This window comes from Sceloporus undulatus, chromosome 4 (assembly GCF_019175285.1).
Source record: "Sceloporus undulatus isolate JIND9_A2432 ecotype Alabama chromosome 4, SceUnd_v1.1, whole genome shotgun sequence".
Taxonomy (NCBI): Eukaryota; Metazoa; Chordata; class Lepidosauria; order Squamata; family Phrynosomatidae; genus Sceloporus; species Sceloporus undulatus.
The window spans coordinates 89,302,859-89,322,898 of NC_056525.1; the positions used below are offsets into that span (position 1 = coordinate 89,302,859).

General features: G+C 44.3%; 1 protein-coding gene across 1 annotated transcript in view; it reads left to right on the top strand.

Annotated features, from left to right (window-relative positions):
- Positions 1-9,262: 9,262 nt before the first annotated feature.
- The window catches only part of ALG6 (ALG6 alpha-1,3-glucosyltransferase), a 21,376-nt gene continuing 10,598 nt past the window's right edge, over positions 9,263-20,040 (top strand). The window contains exons 1-7 of the mRNA XM_042464317.1: positions 9,263-9,407; positions 11,611-11,693; positions 12,701-12,765; positions 14,632-14,817; positions 15,341-15,476; positions 17,106-17,191; positions 17,589-17,673. Of these exons, the coding sequence (XP_042320251.1) occupies positions 9,263-9,407; positions 11,611-11,693; positions 12,701-12,765; positions 14,632-14,817; positions 15,341-15,476; positions 17,106-17,191; positions 17,589-17,673 (786 nt within the window). The remainder of the gene's footprint in view (positions 9,408-11,610; positions 11,694-12,700; positions 12,766-14,631; positions 14,818-15,340; positions 15,477-17,105; positions 17,192-17,588; positions 17,674-20,040) is intronic.

Genomic DNA, 20,040 nt, shown 5'->3' on the forward strand with positions numbered 1-20,040 from the left:
GCCCCGACCGAGCAGCTTTATTTTGGCCAGTCTGTAGCGGCCCACATAACCAGAGTTTGGCGCGTTACAGACCGCCCCTTTGGGGCGGCCTGTAGGCGCGCCTTTCCCGGTGTATCAGGGCCTCAGCAGCCAGAACGGCAGCCGCTAGCCCCAATCCGAAGTGGCAAAAGGCTGCTTCCCTGCAGCCTGGAAAGGGGTGTCTTGGGGCTTCAGCCCAAGGACACCCCGTGGCGGCGGGGAGGAGGAGAAAAGGGCCGCTTGGCCCCTTTCTCCCTTGCGTAGCTGGGCGCAGCCGTCTGAAGGCTGCGCCCAGCGATACAAGCCAGGAAGGAGCCGTTTCGCCGCTGCCTTTTGTGCGCGCGGGCGTGTACTAGGTTAGGGGGTGCGGACATGTATAAGAAATGGAAAAATGGGGAATCACCAAGAGGAATTCAAACAAATAGCTAGCAAGTGTAGGATAAGGTCAGAAAAGCCAAAGCACAGAATGAAATCAGGCTTGCTAGATAGGTTAGAACAACAAAAAGGGCTTTTTTGGATTGTCCGCAGCAAAAGGAGAAGAAGGAAACGGTTGGGCCACTGCTGGAGAAGATGGCAAAATGCTAACAGAAGAAAGAGAGAAAGGCAGATTACTCAACACTTTCTTTGCCTCAGTCTTCTCAGAAAAGGCAAAGGGTGCTCAACCATGAGGTAATGGAGCAGAGGACCAGATAGGGGAATTTCAGCACAGAAAAGTAAAGAGATAGTAGAGGAACACCTTGTTAATCTAATGAATTTAAGTCTCCGGGACCAGATGAACTACATCCAAGGGTATTAAAAGAACTGGCAAATGTATATCGGACCATTGGCAATAATCTTTGAAAACTCCTGCAAAACAGGAAGAGTCCCAGCAGACTGGCGGAGGGCAAACGTTGTCCCCATCTTCAAAAAGGGAAAAAGAGGATCCCAACAATTATCGTCCAGTTAGTCTGACATCCGTACTAGGAAAGATTCTGGAGCAGATCATTAAAAGGAGTCTTGTGAACATCTAGAAGCCAATGCCATAATCACAAAAAGTCAACATGGGTTTCAGAGAATCAAGTCATGCCAGACAAATCTAATCTCTTCTTTGATAAAATTACCAGCTTGGTAGATGAAGGGATGCTGTGGATATAGTATATCTTGATTTCAGTAAGGCCTTTGACAGGGTTCCCCATGACATTCTCACAAACAAGCTTGTAAAATGTGGGCTGGACAAGGCAACTGTTAAGTGGATTTGTAATTGGTTGACCGGCGAACCCAAGGGTGCTCAACAATGGCACCTTTTCATCCTGGAGAGAAGTAACCAGTTGAGTCCCACAGGGCTCTGTCCTGGGCCAGTACTGTTCAACATCTTTATCAATGACTTGGAGGAAAAATTGGGGGAATACTTATCAAATTGCAGATGACACCAAATTAGGAGGAATAGCTAATACTCAGAGGACAGGATCAAAATTCAAAATGACCTGATAGACTAGAAAGCTGAGCCAAGGCTAACAGATGAACTTCAACGGGAGAATGTAAGGTACTGCACTTAGGGCGAAAAAATGAAATGACAGATATAGGATGGGAGACACCTGGCTTAAGGAGACAACATGTGAAAGGGTCTAGGAGTCCAAGTAGACCACAAGTTAAACATGAGTCAACAGTGTGATGCAAATACTCCTCCTTAAAACTGCCAATCCCAGAATGCAACAGGAGGCAGCTAGAGGAGTCAAAGTGGAATAGTAGCACTTTAAGAGTATAGTGTGATAAACATCTGGGAAAAAGTTGGTTTAGAGCATAGAAGGCAAGGCATTACCACTTATTGGATGCATCTGCCCTTTCAAAGACTTGTACTGGAATTAAGGATGCAAATCTTCAATTAACAGTATATAACATTTATTTAACATTTAGTCTAAAGAACACATTTATTAGTTTATGTTCAGTCATCCTCTGCTTCATAGGACCGAATATGTACAGGAGGCCCTTGGTATCCGCGGACTTGCCATCTGTGGACTCAAGTATCCACAGAGGACAAGTCTACATTGTCCTCAATGGTGCTGCATGCACACGACTGCACCACAATTAGGGACAGCCCCTGTTGTCTTGTGGCAGTGTGTGCAAAGGGCCATGCCACCATTAAGTTCTGTTGAACTCAATGGCAGTGCAACAATGTGTATGCACCACCACAGGACAACATGGGCTGTCTCTAATGCTGGCACGGCTGAGCATGCACTGGCATTGGGAACAATGTAGGCTTGAGCATCCATGGATTTTGATATCTTCAGGGGATCCCCTGAAGATAATAAGGGCTGACTGTGTATGTCTAAAACTTTCAGTCAAAAGATTGACTCAAAAAACCTGAGTTGATCTATCCATGGGTCAATGTAAGTATTGTACTTTAACTCTAATAAAAAGTAACTATCCCCTGGTGAAAGGCAAAAGTGTAATCTGTTCTGGATACACTGACCTCCCCTCTACTCTCTCATCCATGCAACCTATAATGTGAGCACAAACAGTTATGTATGCTAGAATTACATCCTTTGTTACATGCCCCTGTTTTACCCTCAACTTATCCACAGATCATATCAAAATCCATAATTTTGACTGCCCAACCTGCCCTTGATTTATACATGAGGTTGACTTAGGGCCTGAACAGATCAGCAGTAAGTGCCAGCTTGGGGGAGGTGTGGGGGCATGGTGTTTAGATGATGCATGCCTCAACGCCGCCCAGAAGCCACCTGCCTACTCACACATGACTTGGCTTCACAGCGCTCTGGTGGCAGTTTTTAGATACTGCATGCTGCCCAAGCGCCACAAAGCCTCTGGTGGCGGAAACAACACCCTTTTGCTGGCTCAAAAAGGAGCAGAATTTTGCCGCCTCTTTTTGAGCTGGCAAATAGCTGGATCGGGGCTGCAGCGTGCTGTTGCCACGGCCCCGATCCTGCGCTCAAAGAGGTGGCGTTCGGGGCCATCTGTTTTGGCCCTTACAGTTGAGTATATACTGTAATTCTTACATTAAACCACAAAGAACTTTAAAAGTATTCTTCCTACTGAGTGAAACTCCAAGAGTTTTTGTTCATTTTTTGATATTCACATTTCAGGAAATTTCTGTGAAAATTTCATTGTTTTCTTCACATATTTTTGCACAGAAGACAGTGCATTTTGTACAAAACACTTTTTTGTGCAAAACTGTTGGGCTTTAGTACAATTTTTGTGTGTGTGAAAAATATGGATTTTATATAACAGCAATGTTTTTGCTACAAACAAAATTTTTGCAATAAACAAAATTTTGCCACAAATTTCAAAACATGAGAAATCTTGACAGTTTATAATTTTTTTTCTAGAAGATGATCTGACAGGTCAAGGCACCAGATCTGTCTTGGGATGAGAAAATCTGTAGTGGTGTTTACATTCCTAATGGAGACCAATGTTGTTTAACTTGCTCAGAAATTATCTTGAATTAAGGGTGAACCCTAAAATGATCAAGTTAACAGATGACATCAAATTATCTAGGAAAGTAAAAGCAAAAAACATCAACCTAATGTATGGTTGGCATGAAAAAGGCAAATTCCATGTTGCGAATAATTAGTAAAATAATACAACTAAAACTGCCATGGTTACTTTATAGATATACAGACTTGTGCTATGACAGCACTTAGGAGAGTTTATACAGTTTTGATTGCCACACCTCACAAAGAATATTGTAAAGCTGAAAGAGAGGTAGAAAAGACAACCCAAAAGAGCTGATTTGGCACCCCTGATGAGGCTTTTTAGGAAATAAAGGGAGAGGTAGATAAAGGTAGTTGTATAAAATTATGAGTGCTGTGAAGAACAGGTTGCTCACCTGTAACAGTATTTCTTCGAGTGGTCATCTGCGAATACATACAAATGGGTTTCACTGCGCCTGCGCAGTGCTGTTCAGAAACTTCTGGAATCACTGGGCAAAGTTTACTTTGCAACATATAGAAACTTTTTGGCGGTAACTCCGCCCACCCGTTATAAGGCCCCTGCCTTCCCGCTCTTTCCCCAGTTCCACAATTTTTCCGCCAAGCAGGCGATGGAAAAGAGCCAATGAGAGCAGGACACTGAGGGGATGAACGGGTGGGATTTGTATGTATTCGCAGATGACCACTCGAAGAAATACTGTTACAGGTAAGCAACCTGTCCTTCTTCTTCGTGGTCTCTGCGAATCATACAAATGGGTTTAGACTGACAAGCTTAGGTATGCGGCGGAGGGAGTGTCCTGAAACCATGCTATGGTAAACCAAGGGTATATTTATTGCAACAATAAACACCTTGAACCATAAAAAGAGTCAGTCTTTTGTTCATGCACAAAAACTCAACACAGCAATAACATTGCAAAACCTGAGAAGGGGATAAAAGGTCATGCAAGACCAGTCCCATTGGAATTGTGCAAATCAACATTCAACAGCATGTAAACAGTGGCATTATGTACATAAATGCTGAAACAGAAACATCAGTAGTGCAATCAGTGCAACCCTGAAACTAACACAGCCCTCCCGAAAGCTGCGTCTCGGATGGCTCTGGTGTCCAGCCTATAGTGCTTTATAAAAGTCAATGGCTGGGACCAGACAGCAGCCTTACAGACATCCTCCAAGGGAATACCCGACAGGAATGCAGAGAATGCTGACACTGCTCTTGTGGAGTGGGACCGAACCCTGCCAGGGAGAGGTTTGCCCAACTTCATAGCAGAGGTGGATGGTACCAGCCACCCATTTGGAAAACCTCTGCGCAGACACGGGCAACCCCTTCTTCGGTTCCGAGTAGCATTGGAAAAGTCTCTCGGACCGACTGGAGGCAGCAGTTCTGTCCAGGTAAAACGCCAGCGTTCTCCTGACATCAAGAGAGTGCAGGCTTCGCTCTGCATCCGAAGTCGGATTGGAAGCGAGGGTAGGCAACACAATGTCCTGGCACATGTGGAAAGCAGACACAACCTTAGGCAAGAAAGTAATTTCTGTCCGGAGGACCACCTTGTCCTTGTGAAAGCTCAGGAAGGGCTGGTCCCTCCGCAAGGCACAGAGTTCGCCCGCACGGCGGGCAGAGGTGATGGCCACAAGAAAAGCGTTTTCCAAGTCAGTAGTCTCAAGTCCGCTGTGGCCATCGGTTCAAAGGGCTTGGATTGGAGCGCGGCCAGCACCGCCTCCAAGCTCCAAGCCGGGGCCGGTACCGACACAGGAGGGTGCAGGTTGGCACATCCCTTCAGGAACCCATTCACCAAGGGGTCCCTAAAGAAGGAAGCCCTACCCTCAAATTGGTACCTGGAACAAATGGCCGAGAGGTAGCACTTGATGGATGTGAGGCACAACCCCTCATCCAACAGCGCCATCAAAAACTCCAGCACCACTGGAGTGGAAGCTTGAGCAGGAGACAAGCTCTTTCGATCAAGGAAGAGGCTAAACCTCCTCCACTTCAGGGCATAGGACCGCTGGGTGGATGGCTTCTGTGCAGCCAGAATCACCGTCCTCACCGCGTCCGGCAGTGAGGCTAGGGCTGGATTCTCCAAGCCACAAGCGGCAGGCTCTCGATGTCCGGGTGCAGAATCCGGCCGTCCTGGATTGACAGCAGGTTGGGACGGAAGTCGAGGCGGAGGAAGCATCTCTTGGAGAGGTGGAGAAGGGATGCGAACCAGGGCTGTCTCGGCCACCACGGAGTGATCAGGATCGCATCTGAACGGTCCGTTGTCATCTTGGACACCACCCTGATGACGACAGGAAAGGGAGGGAACACGTAGAGCAGCTCTCCCGTCTAAGGGAAGGCGAACGCGTCTCCGAGGGATCCGTCCATTTGCCTCCTGGAGCAGAACTGGGGACAGTGGCTGTTCCATTCGGTTGCGAAGAGGTCGACTTGGGGGGTTCCCCACCGATCGAACAGGTTGCTGACTGTCTCCGGATGGAGCCTCACTCGTGGCCACACCGAAGGGGATCTGCTTAAACGTCCGCCAACTCGTTGTCCTCTCTGGAAGGTGAATCGCCTGGAGGAGCACCTGTCTCTGGATGCACCGTCCCAAATGCGAAGAGTAATCTCAAGCAGAGTCTTGGATTGGTGCCTCCCTGTTTGTTGATGTAATACATCACGGTGGTGTTGTCCATCCTCAGGAGGACCACCTTGCCTGTGACAGCGAATTCAAATGCCCTCAAAGCCTTTTCGACTGCAAGCATCTCCAAAGCATTGATTGTGGAGATGCGGGTCGACCACTTGTCCTTGACAACCAGGTCGAGCAGGTGGGCGCCCCAGCCCTCCAGGGAAGCATCGGTTGTCAAAGTCAACTGAGGCTGAGGTTGATGGAAGGGCATCCCGATGCAGACGTTGTGGCCGTCCAGCCACCATCTCAGTGAAGCGGCCACCGGTCTCGGTACCGTGAGCCACTTGGACGGAGGGTCCTCCATTGGAGAGAAGACTGAGAGGAACTAGGACTGCAGTGGTCGGAGGCGAAGCCTTGCCCACGGTGTCACGAATGTCGTTGACGCCATGTGGCCCAGAGCCACTTGGACATCCATTGCCCTCACCCTTCTGTGAGAGATGCAAGGCCTCAGCGATGCCACCAACGCCTGGAAACGGTCCGGAGGGAGAAAGGTGGAGCATCTTTCAGAGTCGAGGATGGCTCCGATGAACTTGGCCTGTCTGGTCGGGGTGAAGTCGGACTTCTCTTCGTTGACGACCAGTCCGAGGGAATCCAAAAGGTGCAAGGCAAATGAGACTGCCTCTCGGAGCTCCTGCTGTGAGTCGGCGGCAAACTACCAGTTGTCCAGGTAAGGGAAGACTCTGTAGCCCTTCTGATGAAGGTATGTCACCACTGGTGCCATGCACTTTGTGAAGACCCTCGGAGTCGTGGCAAGGCCAAAGGAGAGCACGTTGTAGTGGTACGCGGTGGAGCCGACGGCGAAGGTGAGGAATCTCCGGTGGGACTCCTGAATTCCGATGTGGAAGTAGGCATCCTTCAAGTCGACCTTAGCGAACCACAGGCCCTGGTGGAGAAGCAGCAAAATAGAAGCCAAGGAACCGGCGGTATTCAAGGAAAAAGTTCAGCTCCCTCAAGTCCAAGATGGGTCTGATGCCCCCATCCACCTTCGGTACCATGAAGTACCTGGAGAAAAAAGCCCTGGATCATTGTTCGGGCAATAAAAGGGAGATTGCCCCCTTGTCCAGCAAAGTGCGCACTTCGTCGAGAAGGGTGTCCGAGGGGTGAGTGGACATGAAGCCTCCGGTTGGGGGGAGCTCTTGGAACTCGAGGGCATAACCCCTGCGGACGATGTTGAGGACCCACGAGTCTGTTGTAATGGAGGCCCAGGTGGTGACAAAGGGCCTCAAGATGTCCAAAAAGAAAAGAGGAGAGACGAAGCATGCTGCAACCCTTCAGGCTCTCTTCTTCCCCTGGTCGGTATCCTGCCGGCGGGACTTTCGGTACCGAGGAGGAAAGTTTCGGCGGCCAGAGGAGGAGGAAGACTGAGAGGGATAACAGCGCCTCTGGGGTCCCTGCTGTTGGGACTGACGATCGTGTTGGAAGGTCCCTTGCGACTGACCTTGGGGCTGCCACGGCCGCTGCCTCTTCCTGAAGGGCGAGATGGATGAGGACGACAGCCCGTGCTTTTTCGCCGCCGCCTTCATCCTGAACTTTCTGTTTAGGCGTTCGTCGGTCTCGGCGTGGAAGAGGCCAGACCCATCCAGCGGCATGTCCTTGATAGCCGCCCTCACGCTGGAGTTGAGGTCGAACCCACGAAGCCACGCATGCCGGCGGAGAGCCATTGACGCCGACATGGCCCGTCCAGCACAGTCTGCCATGTTTCTGGCGGCGGTGATGAGCCAGCTGCCGATGGAGTGGGCCTCATCCCGGATCTCGATGAGATGCCTCTGGACATTGTCTGGGACGTCAGGGAGGAGCGGCGAGATCCCTTCCATGAGGGTCTGCATGTAGGCCCCCATGTAGGCATTGTAGTTGATGGCATTAACCGCGAGGGCCGCAGCAGAATAGGCCTTCTTGGCCAGGCCATCAACCTTTTTCACCTCCCGATCCACCAGCGAGGTCACCTGTTTGGGAACGAAGCCCTGTTGAGCCCCCTCTATGATCGCCGAGTTGGGCTTCGGATGATCAGCCAGCCACGAACAGCTTGAAGGGGCGATGCGATAGAGGGACTCGATCCGTCGCGACGATCCCACTAGGGAGGCAGGAGCATCCCACAACCTGCGGACAGTGGTCTCGAGGGACGGCAACAGCAGGATGGAAGGCGGCGTGGGAACTCGACCATGAACTCGGCACTCCACCGGATCCCGAGCCTGCTCATCGGGGAAGGAGAGCTCAGTCCAGGGCCCTGGCCATCTTGATGATGTGCTCATTGAACGAACGCACATCATCGGTCGGAGAAGATGGCTCAGGGTGGTGTATCCGCTAAGGGGACACCTGGATGGAAGTGTCATCCTCGCCGGAATGATCCCCCGCCGGCGACAAGGGCTCCTCCTCGGAGTCAGTGCCTGATGAGAGCTGGATGTCAGGCACTCGAATTCGAGACGTGGGACTCGCCGGCATCTGGAGGGCAGGCAACTCCGTCTCGGGCCGAGCAGCGGGACGCGACAGAATGTCAGATCTTGACGCTGTCGTATGCGAAGTCTGGGGCTTCTCCCTCCGAGGGGCAACAGGGTGCAGGTTCAGCTGGGTTGTGAAAGGCGTCTTCCTTCGGCAACCAACATGTAATACATCCCTCTCCGAGTCGTAGAACATGTCAGTGCTCTCGTCCACTGGCTCGTCGTCCTCGTCCATAGGCTCGTCTCTTCTGAATGGAAGGAGAGAGGGGAAACTGCTCTCTCAAGGCCCCAACGACCTCCGCATCAGGTTGGACGAAGTCCCACAGTGGCCGGCAGCGGGTTCTAGGAGAGGAGCCCATGAGAGGTGGAGGCTTTGGTCCGGAGGGAAGAGACGAAGCAGGAGTGCGAGCCTTCTTGGTTGGGGAGCGAGTCTTTCTCTGGGGAGTGAGACTTGTGAGAAGGACGCTCCTTCCCCTTCGAGGAGATGAAGCCCCACTCTGGCCATGGCTGGACTTGGACTTCTTTCGAACCGGGCGCCCCCCAGGGCCCCTTGAGGTCTCTTCTTCGACGAGCGAGGCGTCTCTCGTTCCTCAAGGGGGAAGAAGGGTTGTCCAGCAAGTCAGAGAGGACAACTGCTGCCGCAGTGGAAGGCTTGGATGACTTGTCCTTGTAAACCACGCCTCTTTGGACCGAAGGCCCCACCCCCGTCTCGGGCAGCTTAGGCATGCGAGATGACTTCGACTTCGAGGGCGGTACCCGGTATGGGCAAGCTTCCGCCTCCGAACGGTGCCTGGTCGCGAGCCCCCCGGACGCTTCCTCCCGGACTTCGCCTTGGGCTCAGAACCCTCAGCCCCCGAAGATTTCTGGGGGTGCTTGGAGGGCTTCGTGGGGCACTGGGTTTCTGGGAACCACGGGCCACATGGTGGTGGAGAAAGATTCTGCCATCGCGGGGCAGACACCACACTAGACACGCTGCCCCGAAAAGAAGAGCCGGTGTGCAGCTGAGGGGGCCGATGAACGGATAGGCCACCCTCCTCGACCTTCCTTGCGATGGCCGAAGTTAGCGCGGACTCACGATTCTTTCCAAGCCTGGGAAGAGAGAGACTTGCAGAGGGAACAAACCTTCGGGTCGTGGTCCTTGCCCAAGCAGAGGAGACAGGAGGAGTGCGGGTCCTGAACGAGCACCTTGCCTCCGCAAACGTTGTATTTCTTAAAGGGTGCTGGCATCCTTCCGAAGTCGTCAAGTTAGAGGGAGAATCCAAAATGAGGTCAACAAGCTGAAAAGTCCAAAGTTACCGGGGCGGGAGAAAGAGAATGGTCAAGAGACGGTCCGAGGTCAAAAGTGAAAGTGATTCCAAGCAAGCAAGAGCGAGCGAAAGTTCCCTGAAGCAGCTAGCGTGGCGGAAAAAAGGAACTGGGGAAAGAGCGGGAAGGCAGGGGCCTTATAATGGGTGGGCGGAGTTACTGCCAAAAAGTTTCTATATGTTGCAAAGTAAACTTTGCCCAGTGATTCCAGAAGTTTCCGAACAGCACTGCGCAGGCGCAGTGAAACCCATTTGTATGATTCGCAGAGACCACGAAGAAGAAGGGAGGAAAAAGATAGGGAAAGGTTTTTCTCCCTCTTTCATATTACTGTGCTTCATCTGATGAAGCATATAGTCCAGCTGGACAGTTTGCTTCTTCCAGATCTTGTGGTGGCTGCCTCCTTGGACACTTTTTAAAAAGGAACTAGAAAACAGCATTGGTGATCATTTATGTATTCCTGTATCAGAGTCTCCATAAATCATTTGCTGGGAAACAAAGAGTGGGAGAATGTTGCATTCATTTCTTGGTTTGTTAGCTTCCCATAGGCATTTGGTTGACCACTGTGGGAATATGTTGTTTTCAGATCAAAAGGCTTTTGATCTGATCTGAAGAGGCTGAGGCGTTATCTGCACTGCAGAAATAATCCAGTTTGACACCACTTTAATTGCCATGACTCCGTGCGGAATTCTGGGAACTGTAGTTTTGGGAGACATTTAGCCTTCCCTGTCACAGAGCTCTGGTGCGACAACAAACTACAATATCCAGAATTCTATAGCATTGAGCCATGGCAGTTAAAGTGGTGTCAGATTGGATTATTTCTACAGTGCGTATGCAGCCCTTGTCTCCATTTAAACATGCCAGTGTTTCACAGAACTCTCAGTGCTACAGAGCTAATCTTCTTCCAGTTGGTGGTATTTTTGGAAGAAACCCTTGTATGGAAATAGAGTGATCACGTATTAGTGCTAGCCCTACAATGACATTAGATCAAATATTGTACAGTTTTCCATTCTACCCAGTCTCTGATATTATAAATTTATGATTTCTGTCTTAGAATTGTTTTAATGTATAATATCTGAACATTATAAAAACCTGCTTGTTAAGGCAGCTCCATGACATACATAGTATTACTGCATTACTATTGAGTTTGTCAGTGGCTCTCCTGGAGATAGAACCCAGGTGCTTAAATGCTCAAGTTCCTGAAAATGTGCATAGGTTTGCATTGTTCTCCCTATCAGTAGTGTTACCTGCCTTGTCCCTTGCTTACTGTAGCAGAAGTCCATTTTTCCTCCCCTAAAAGAGAAAAGGTAGGGAAAGCAAGTACTGGAACAACAGAATGGGGTGGTGCACCCTTTTCAAGCATACTCACATCTAGAGAATTTAAAAGTAATGGGAAATATCTCCAGTTGAGGTTCTGGCAACTTTAATAAATAGCAATTTCTGTGTTGTTTTTTTAAGACCACAAGATGTCTTAGAAGGGTAATATCATTAGTGCTTGCTATTCTGAGTGTATGAGTAGGCTAAGGTTTGTGTCTGAGTTGAAGCCAATGTCTGAAACTGTGACACATAAAATACTTGTATGGGTTTTGTATTTTGTATTGTGTTTTTTAAAATCCTTCAAACATGTGTGAAAATTGTGAAACTGAAAACTGTAACGGGACAACTGAGTGAATAACAGGATGACAAGTGACAAAACAGGAAGCAGAATAACCAAGAATATACAGATAAAAAATGAGTTGGATTTTTATGAATAACCTGTCTGTTTTGCAGTTCTTGTTGCTGATTTGCTGATTTATATACCTGCAGTAATCTTATACTGCTGTTATTTAAAGGACACGTCAAACAAGAAAAAGGTTGGTGTTCTCCCCCACAGTTGTAAGCACATTTGTTTCATTTTGGGTGAATATCAGAAGTACATCTAGCTAAAGCTACAGTATCGTTTTTTTTCCTGTTGACATAAAATGAATAATGAAAAGTATTAATGTAAAGTCGAAGGCTTTCATGGCCGGCATCCATAGTTTTTTGTGGGTTTTTCGGGCTATGTGGCCATGTTCTAGAAAATTTTCTTCCTGACATTTCGCCAGCATCTGTGGCTGACATCTTCAGAGAATGCTTGCCTGGAAAAAGTTGGGTGTATATATATTGTGTGAGCCTGGGAATGCAGGAGTGATTTGCATGTGTATTGTTCTGTTGCTGATGGCAGGCCTGAGGCTGGGAGGCTAATGCAAACGAGGATTAATGTCTGCTAATTGGTGATCAACTATCTGCTGGGAAAGTAAATTCAATTCTACTTAAATCCAGTAGAATTTATTCCCATTCAAGTTTGCATAGTATAGCAGCATTTTTTGTTTTTATAGATCTTAAATATTTGTACAAGAGCCAGCATGGTGTAGGGGTTTGAGTGTTGGACTATGACATTGGAGACCAGGGTTTGAGTCCCAACTTGGCCTTGAAGCCCATTGGGTGACCTTGGGCACGTCACATTCTTTCAGCCTCAGGGAAAGGCAATGGCAAACCACCTCTGAACAAATCTTGTTAAGAAAACCCCATGATAGCTTCCCCTTAGGATCGACATAAGTTGCAAACGACTTGAAAGCACACAACAGCAATAACAAAATATTTGTTCTCCAGATGTTTAACATTAATAATGACTTAATTTAATTAATTTAAATAGAATTTAGTTACACTTTGGCAAGTACCAAAGCTAAAGCTTGTTCAGTGATAAACTGAACTTGACAGTTGCTTTACTTTCTTCTTTTTGGAGGGAAAAGTTTTGTGCTTGCAATTTTCTAGGGCATAATAAATGGTTAAAAATTAGCTTTTTACGAACATTTCATTGTCATTTTTCTTTCTTTCTCAGATTTCAAGTGCTATCTGCATATTGCTTTATCCAGGCCTCATTTTGATTGATTATGGACATTTTCAGTATCCTTGCATATTCTTTGAAATCAGACCACTATATTTTACCAGTTCAATTTATTATCTATCCCAGGGATGGGGAGCAATGATAAACCATAGTTTGGGGGATTTTTTTCAGGGTCTTATTTTCTAGAGCCTTTGGAGATGGGTTGGTGCAGACACGGAGCTGTAAAAAAGAGGATGCGGTTCACATAGATTTGGTCTAACATGACACTAAGAGCAGTAAGTGATGTACATTATATGGAAAAAGTGTGTCAGGGTAAATAATGTTTGCCCTACCAAATGCTGTTGGACTGAAACTCCCATCATCCTCCCTCATTAGCTCCAATCATGTGTAAATCCATATAACTGTATCTTATATATGTTTTAAGTGTTTTTATTGTTTTAGCTGTTTTTAATGACGTTTTTACTCATGTTGATGTTTAATTCCTTTTTAACTTTGGACTTTTTAAAATTATTGTAAGCCATTTGGATACCATTTTGGAAAAAGGGCTCGATATAAGTGCGATAAATGAATGAATGAATGTTCTGCTGGCTAGGGCTCCTTGGAATTGCGGTCCAACAATATCTAAAGCAGGGGTAGGCAACCCTTTTGAGCCGGGGGCCGGGTTGCTGTCCCTCAGACAACTGGGGGGCCAAAGCCAAAAAATAAATAATTAAATAATTGTTTAAAAATTAAATAAATAGATAAACCAGGACAAATGTAGGACAAAATTTTCAAATGGAGGGCACTTTTAAAATGAAAAATGGAGGACACGCGAAAAAAATTTGCTGATTTTCAAAAAAATGTTAATATAAATGCATGTTTCTGAGGCTTCTTTAGACAATTGCCCTCCTTGCCCCTGCGCGCGAGACGCCAAAGGCCCCGGTGGCAATTGGCGGCAGGACCGGGCTGGGGCCGGTCCCAAGGCCTCGCTGGGCCGCATCCGGCCCGCGGGCCGCAGGTTGCCTACCCCTGATCTAAAGGGTCATGTTCCTCGCCCCTGAAAAATGTAAACAGGAAAAGTTCCTGTTTATTTTGTAAACTGTATGAAAAATGTTCATAAGATCATTGAAAAATACATTGACAACAGTCCTAAGCATTACTGTTGAATCCAGTGAGGCGTACTCCCAGTTAAGTGGTATAGAGCTGCATCCTTCAGTTAAGCACAAGGCTGCAGTCTTTTGCATACTCTGACATGAGAATAAGCCTAACTGGACATAGTGCATCTTACTTTTGTGTAACATGTATTGTGCTGTTAAGTAGAGAGAAATAGATTATATATTTAGATGGTTTAATATATAGGTATTATTTTTATCTTGTGTTCTTTATCATACCTGAAGGCAAATTCACACATACACATTTATCTCTAGATTATAGAAGCCCAAATTGTGTGTGTGAAAGAGAATTTAGCACAAGAGGTCAAAATTTGGTATTGGCCATCATTGCCACAAAATACAAGTCAATGGAGGCAATTTTAAGAATCGTCTATCCATTTTGTGTATATTATAGTTTGCCAAACTGCACATCATCATGATAATTGTGGCTAGATATGGGTAAACTATGGATTTTTAAATGCCACCTGAGCAATATAGAAGCTGTCCTGTTGACGTTGCTTCCCTTGTGGCTGTAATCATGTCAGAACAGTGCAGATCACGTGGGATGGATAGTGCAATTGCTTCAGGTTGTTCTATGTGGCATTAAAAAATGCAGGGCATAATGCATAACGCAAAGTTAACCATTTTGACCTTACATTGATTTTGTTTTTCTTTTGAAAATCTAAATTTGTTAAATTTGGTAGCATCAGAAGACCATCTGAAGTATTCTCTTAATGATGTTTATTTTTTAATAACCAAGTGGTTAACACAATTTGTCCTTAACATAAAAAACATGTATAATTCTGTGAGCCTTGGCTTTGCTTTGTGGGGAGTGCTTTTCCTTTCATACAATTTGGATGTTTTGGGTTCAGTAGCATTTTGCTTAGCCCTTAACTACAAACAAATGGAGCTCTACCACTCTCTGCCCTTCTTCTGCTATCTCTTGGGAAAGTGCTTCAAAAAAGGTCTGATGGGGAAGGGGTGAGTGTCTTTAAAAGTTGACATCCAGAAAATGGTTCTGGAATGCACTTAGGCAGCTTTGCCTTGGGAATTTGTGCATGTCTTTCATTTCTTGATTAAGCTTTTCGAGAAGGGATTCATGTCATTATAATTCTTTACTCCTCCCTCCCCCAGTAGAGCATGTTTCTCCTAAGTCATTAAATAACATACTAAATAGTTTAAAGAGTGTCTGTAGTGTATCAAAATACACACAACTATCTTTTCTCTTCAACACCTGTCATTACTTAAGCACAGGTCACAAATGGGCACCCAAATTTAGAAGATAAGAGTTTAGTGTATCTTCTCTAAAAAAAATTTAACAGTTTTCTTATCCCTGATATCCTCTGTTGATGGATTTCCCACTTTATGTTATCTATTTCAGATTTGTATTTAAGTCATCCCTAATTATGAAGTACAAACAGACATTATTTTCTTCTGTTCCTTTTAATTTTTCTACTTCTGTTTCTCCTTCAGGGCTTGGATAAATTTATTCTTTTTCTTACAGGTTACTATTGTTAATGAAACTAGGATTTACTGTAGTTGTTTCCTTTGCTTTCTGTTGGCTCCCATTTTGCACAGACGTCAAACAAATTTTGCAAGTGCTCAGACGGCTCTTTCCAGTTGATCGAGGTTTGTTTGAGGTATGCCTTATGCTCTCCCCCTTTCCAAGCTTCTTGTAAATGTTTTATATTTTTAGCTCCCTTGAGAAACCTTCACTTTGACCCTTAGGGATTTAATGTGGAAGATACACCAGAAGGCTAGTAATATGATCTGGCTTCTCTTACCGTCATTTCTTGCCAGTTATTTAATCCAGTATTTAACCCCTAGCTCAGCTGGCATCTTCCAGGATATTATACAAATAGGCAACATTTATCCCATCGTCAGATCTATAGTTCAGATGTACATATTTCCATTCCAGTAGATTCCAGAGTAATTAACAATGTCCTTGCATAATATTATCTAAAGTATCTAAAAGCTCTGAATTAAACCCATTCTGTTTCCTATTTTACTTTTCAAAATGCTGGATTTATGTTCATGTTTTAAGCATTAAAAGTTCTGATTCGCTGTAAGGAAAAGTTGCAACTTACATTGCTGAGCAAAGCCTAAAGGCGTTGAGCATAAAGTAGATGGTTTTATTACAGAGATGACATCTATTAACTGGTTTGCACCACAGAGAGAGAGAGAGAGAGAGAGAGAGAGAGCATATTACAACTGTAATCAGACTGGCTTCTGAAAACCATTAACATCCACAGTAGAGATGGTGGCACATTGGGATTAAAATTTAGAAACTTGTTCCCCAGTCGTACGTTGAGATGTTACACAAAGTGTGAAGTATATAGAAATTCACAAGCCAAAGAACTGTCAACCAATTTGGTTTGTTTACTGGTGCATTTTATGGGATTTTAAAAACACATTGCTAGGTTTTACTGAGGCAAGTCTATGTTTTATAAGAAAGAATCTTCACACAATTTATCTAGGATAGCTTAGGAATTTTGGTCTCATGCTAGCTGAAATATTTTTGGAACTGGCAGGGGAATGACTGATTTGGATATTTATCTGGATAAACTGAGAAACTGTCTACGTAAGCAATGCACAGTAAGTTTATACTGGGGTGCCTGTGACAGGTTCTTTGAATTGGTTCCCATTTACTGAGATTCCTACAAATGCTGATAGTTGTAAAACGTTGCTAGCTATTAAGTAGACATCTTATGTGTTTGTGGGTGCTGCCAAGCACTTGTCACCTTCAGCAATTTTGCAGTGTGTGTTCTGTATGCTTGTAAGTGAACAAGGAGGGTTGGCTCAGTTGTTGGTAGTAGCTTTCTTGCTGTTATGTCTACACAGCTGTGATTCAAGCAGCTGTTTAGGGATGAGTTTCATGAGCATGCTAGCTGTGTGGTTACAAATTTAATTTGGAAAGTGATCCTAGCACAACTGCTAATGTCTTTAGACTTCTTGATTTATTATAGGTTAACTCTGTCATTGCTAGCAACTTGCAAGCAGAGCTAAATATGTTCTAGGTACAGAATGTGGCAAAATCAAATGATAAATGTCCAATTATAGGTTATTTTATTAGATTCACAACCCATGCCCTCTGGTATTCAAGACTGTAGTTGGGCCAAATGTTTTTGTCCATGATTTAGAGAAAGGTAACACTCATGTACTTAATGTCCACATTAGATATTAATCTGTGCAAAAGGGCTCTGCTATTCAACATGTAAATAATGCTTACTAACAAAAACATTAATGCAACATGTTAAATATATTTTCAGGATAAAGTAGCCAATATTTGGTGTACTGTAAATGTCTTTTTCAAAATAAAGACAGCCCTCTCAGCAGAAACCCAATTTAAATTAAGGTAAGTAAGAATAGAAGTCCTCATCTACTTTCAGTATTAATTGAACTTTTGGAAAAATTGTAAGATATTTATTTCAGTGCAGTGTAGTAACCTAAGATCATGACACCTATCTAGCCACTTATATACAAACAGAGCAGATTTAAACAGTGGGTTCACTGTTATAGTTTCACATTGTTACTTTTCACTTATTTTTAAAAATAACTTATGTATGTACAAATGAGGAAATAGGGAACAGGAATCTTGTTGCTTATTTCTCTTCAGTAAGTATAACAGTTGATCCACACCAAAATGATCTAAGCAAGTAAGTCATGTCAGAATTGTGATTCCTGATTTAAACTGAATCCATTGTTATTGAAATCAACATTTTAATATGATAAAATTGTTATTTTCCTTTTAGCTTTGCTTTAACATTCCTGACCATACTTCCCAGTTGCATAAAATTAACCCTGCAGCCTTCTGTCAAAGGATTTAAATACAGTTTGGTAAGTGTATGACAAAGCTCCTATATTTATAACCTTTGTAGGTTTTATAATACAAAAGGCATTCTGATCCTTCTCCTTTGTCATCCTTAAACATGCCTAAATAGGGGAAGAGCTGAATTTTTTAAAAAGACAGATAAAGAGAAGGGCACTTGTAAGCCCTTTTTAAAAAAATCCTTGTTTTAATCTCTGATTTTGTTTTATATTGTATTGTTGATATTTATCGTTTGTTGCTCAAACTGGATTATTTCTGCAGTGTGTTTTGGACCTATGTCTACAAAGTTCTCCAACCAGTCATCCTGATAGCATTTAGATTTTCAGTTTGGTAAAGCAATCTATATTACATGTTCTCTTATAGAAAGTGACTCAAAGACTCACCATATTCCAAGTGACTCTATTTCAGGATGGACCAGACTAGCTGATCCTTATTCTTGCCTGCACACTTAACATGTGTTGGGTTAGAAACAGTTATGTTGTGCCCTGAAACTGTGAAGCTCCTTCCATCATAATTCTAAATTCATTAGTTTAGCACCCTTCTACAGGTATTTCTTTAATTTTTGGTCATATGGGGAATAAGGTAATTAGAATAAAAATTAAGATGGGCCCACCTACCATAAGCACCAGTTGATGGACAGTATTTAGTTAACATGGAATTGGAGAGTACCTTGTAGGCCATCTATTACAACAACCTTCAGTACAGGAAATTGAAAGCTAAAGCATTCTTAACAGGTGACTGGTCAGTCTTTGCTTGAAGACCTCCATTTGAGGGAGAGTGCACCATCCCTGTATATAATTGCTTCTCTTCTTGAACTGCTTTTTCTGTCAGTACATTTCTCCTAATGTTGAACTGAAATTATCTATCTATAACTAAAGCACCTTTGATGATGTCCTGCTCTCTGGGGCAGCAGATAGAAAGCCTCTAAATTTTTCAGTGTAACAATACTTCAGGTCTTTGAAGGATACTATAAAGCTTCTTCCCAGCCTTTTCTTCTCTTGGCTTTAATTTTAAAAAATGAATAAATGAAATCTTGCCTTTCCCCCTTGGATCTGGGCCTCATGAGTTTACAGAATTAAAAAAAAACTTTAGGGTAGGAAACCAGCAGAGTTAAAAATTATACAAAGATTGATGATATTGAAAGCCAAAGCTCAGCAGAAGCAGCAGGGGCACACACCACTTGTTCCTAGAGTAGGTCATCTGTCAAGGTGACCAAAGCCATCTCTATCCCATTACCAGGTTGAGAAGAACAGAGGAATCCACATACACTAGTATTTTGCTGCAAAATAGAGCTGACAAATACTTATCCATTTAGTACTGTAACATTCAAAGAATTCAGCAAATGTCTTACAACTGCTTCTTTTGGGCAAGCTGGAACATTCCCTTGTAGTAAAGAGGCACAAGCTACTTTGTCTACCTAGTTGGTCAGTCACTCCCTCAGGATCTTTTTATGAGCCAGGAAGGGTCTCTTACCTCCCCCAAATCCTATCCACTTTCTGAGGTTTTGCAAATGGAAAAGTATCCATTATCACTGGACAATCAAGGGCCACAGTTAAGCATACCCAGTAAGTTGGGTAAAGCATAGCCAGTAAATTAGGTGAACCATACCCCTGAGTGTCTTCGTTGCTGATCTGTGAACTCATTACTTTAAACAAAAAGAGAAAGGAAGCAGAATGTCACAATGATACCACACTATGTCTGATATTGTGTTTTATTATATGTTTTATTAGTTTAAAAAAATCCATGTTTTATTTGACACACACACTACAACAATGAAGAAAACTGACAGGAAAAGAATGTCAGTCTTTTGAAATGTGGTGCTGGAGGAGAGTTCTACAGATACCACAAAATGCTAAAATAGACACATAAATGGGTCCAAGTGCAAATCAAGCCTGTATTCTTCCTAAGACCCCAAATTAAACTGAAGATATTGTACTTTGAACACATCATGAGGTGACATGGCTTATTAGAAAATATGTTAATGCTGGGTATAGTGGAAGGCAATAGGAAAAGAGAAAGGCCACATTACAGATGGATAGATTCAATGAAGGAACTGTGGCTTTGCAAGACTTTAGCAGGACTGTTAATAACAGGATGTCTTGGAGGTCTCCCATTCATAGAGCTGCCCTAAGTCAAAGCTGATTTGTGTATGACCTCTAAAGTCCTTTTAAAAACGACACACTTCATGAGAGTGAAAAATTACACCACCTAATGACCACTCTGAATATCTTTTTTTGCTTCAGAGAAGGATCCATGGTACAGCCATGCATGATCTTTTAGGGTTTTGTGAAGGAAGCTCTTCACAATGGAAATTTGTATTTTTTAAAAAAAGTTTTATTTACAATTTAAAACATAACAATTTCCATTGTAAATTA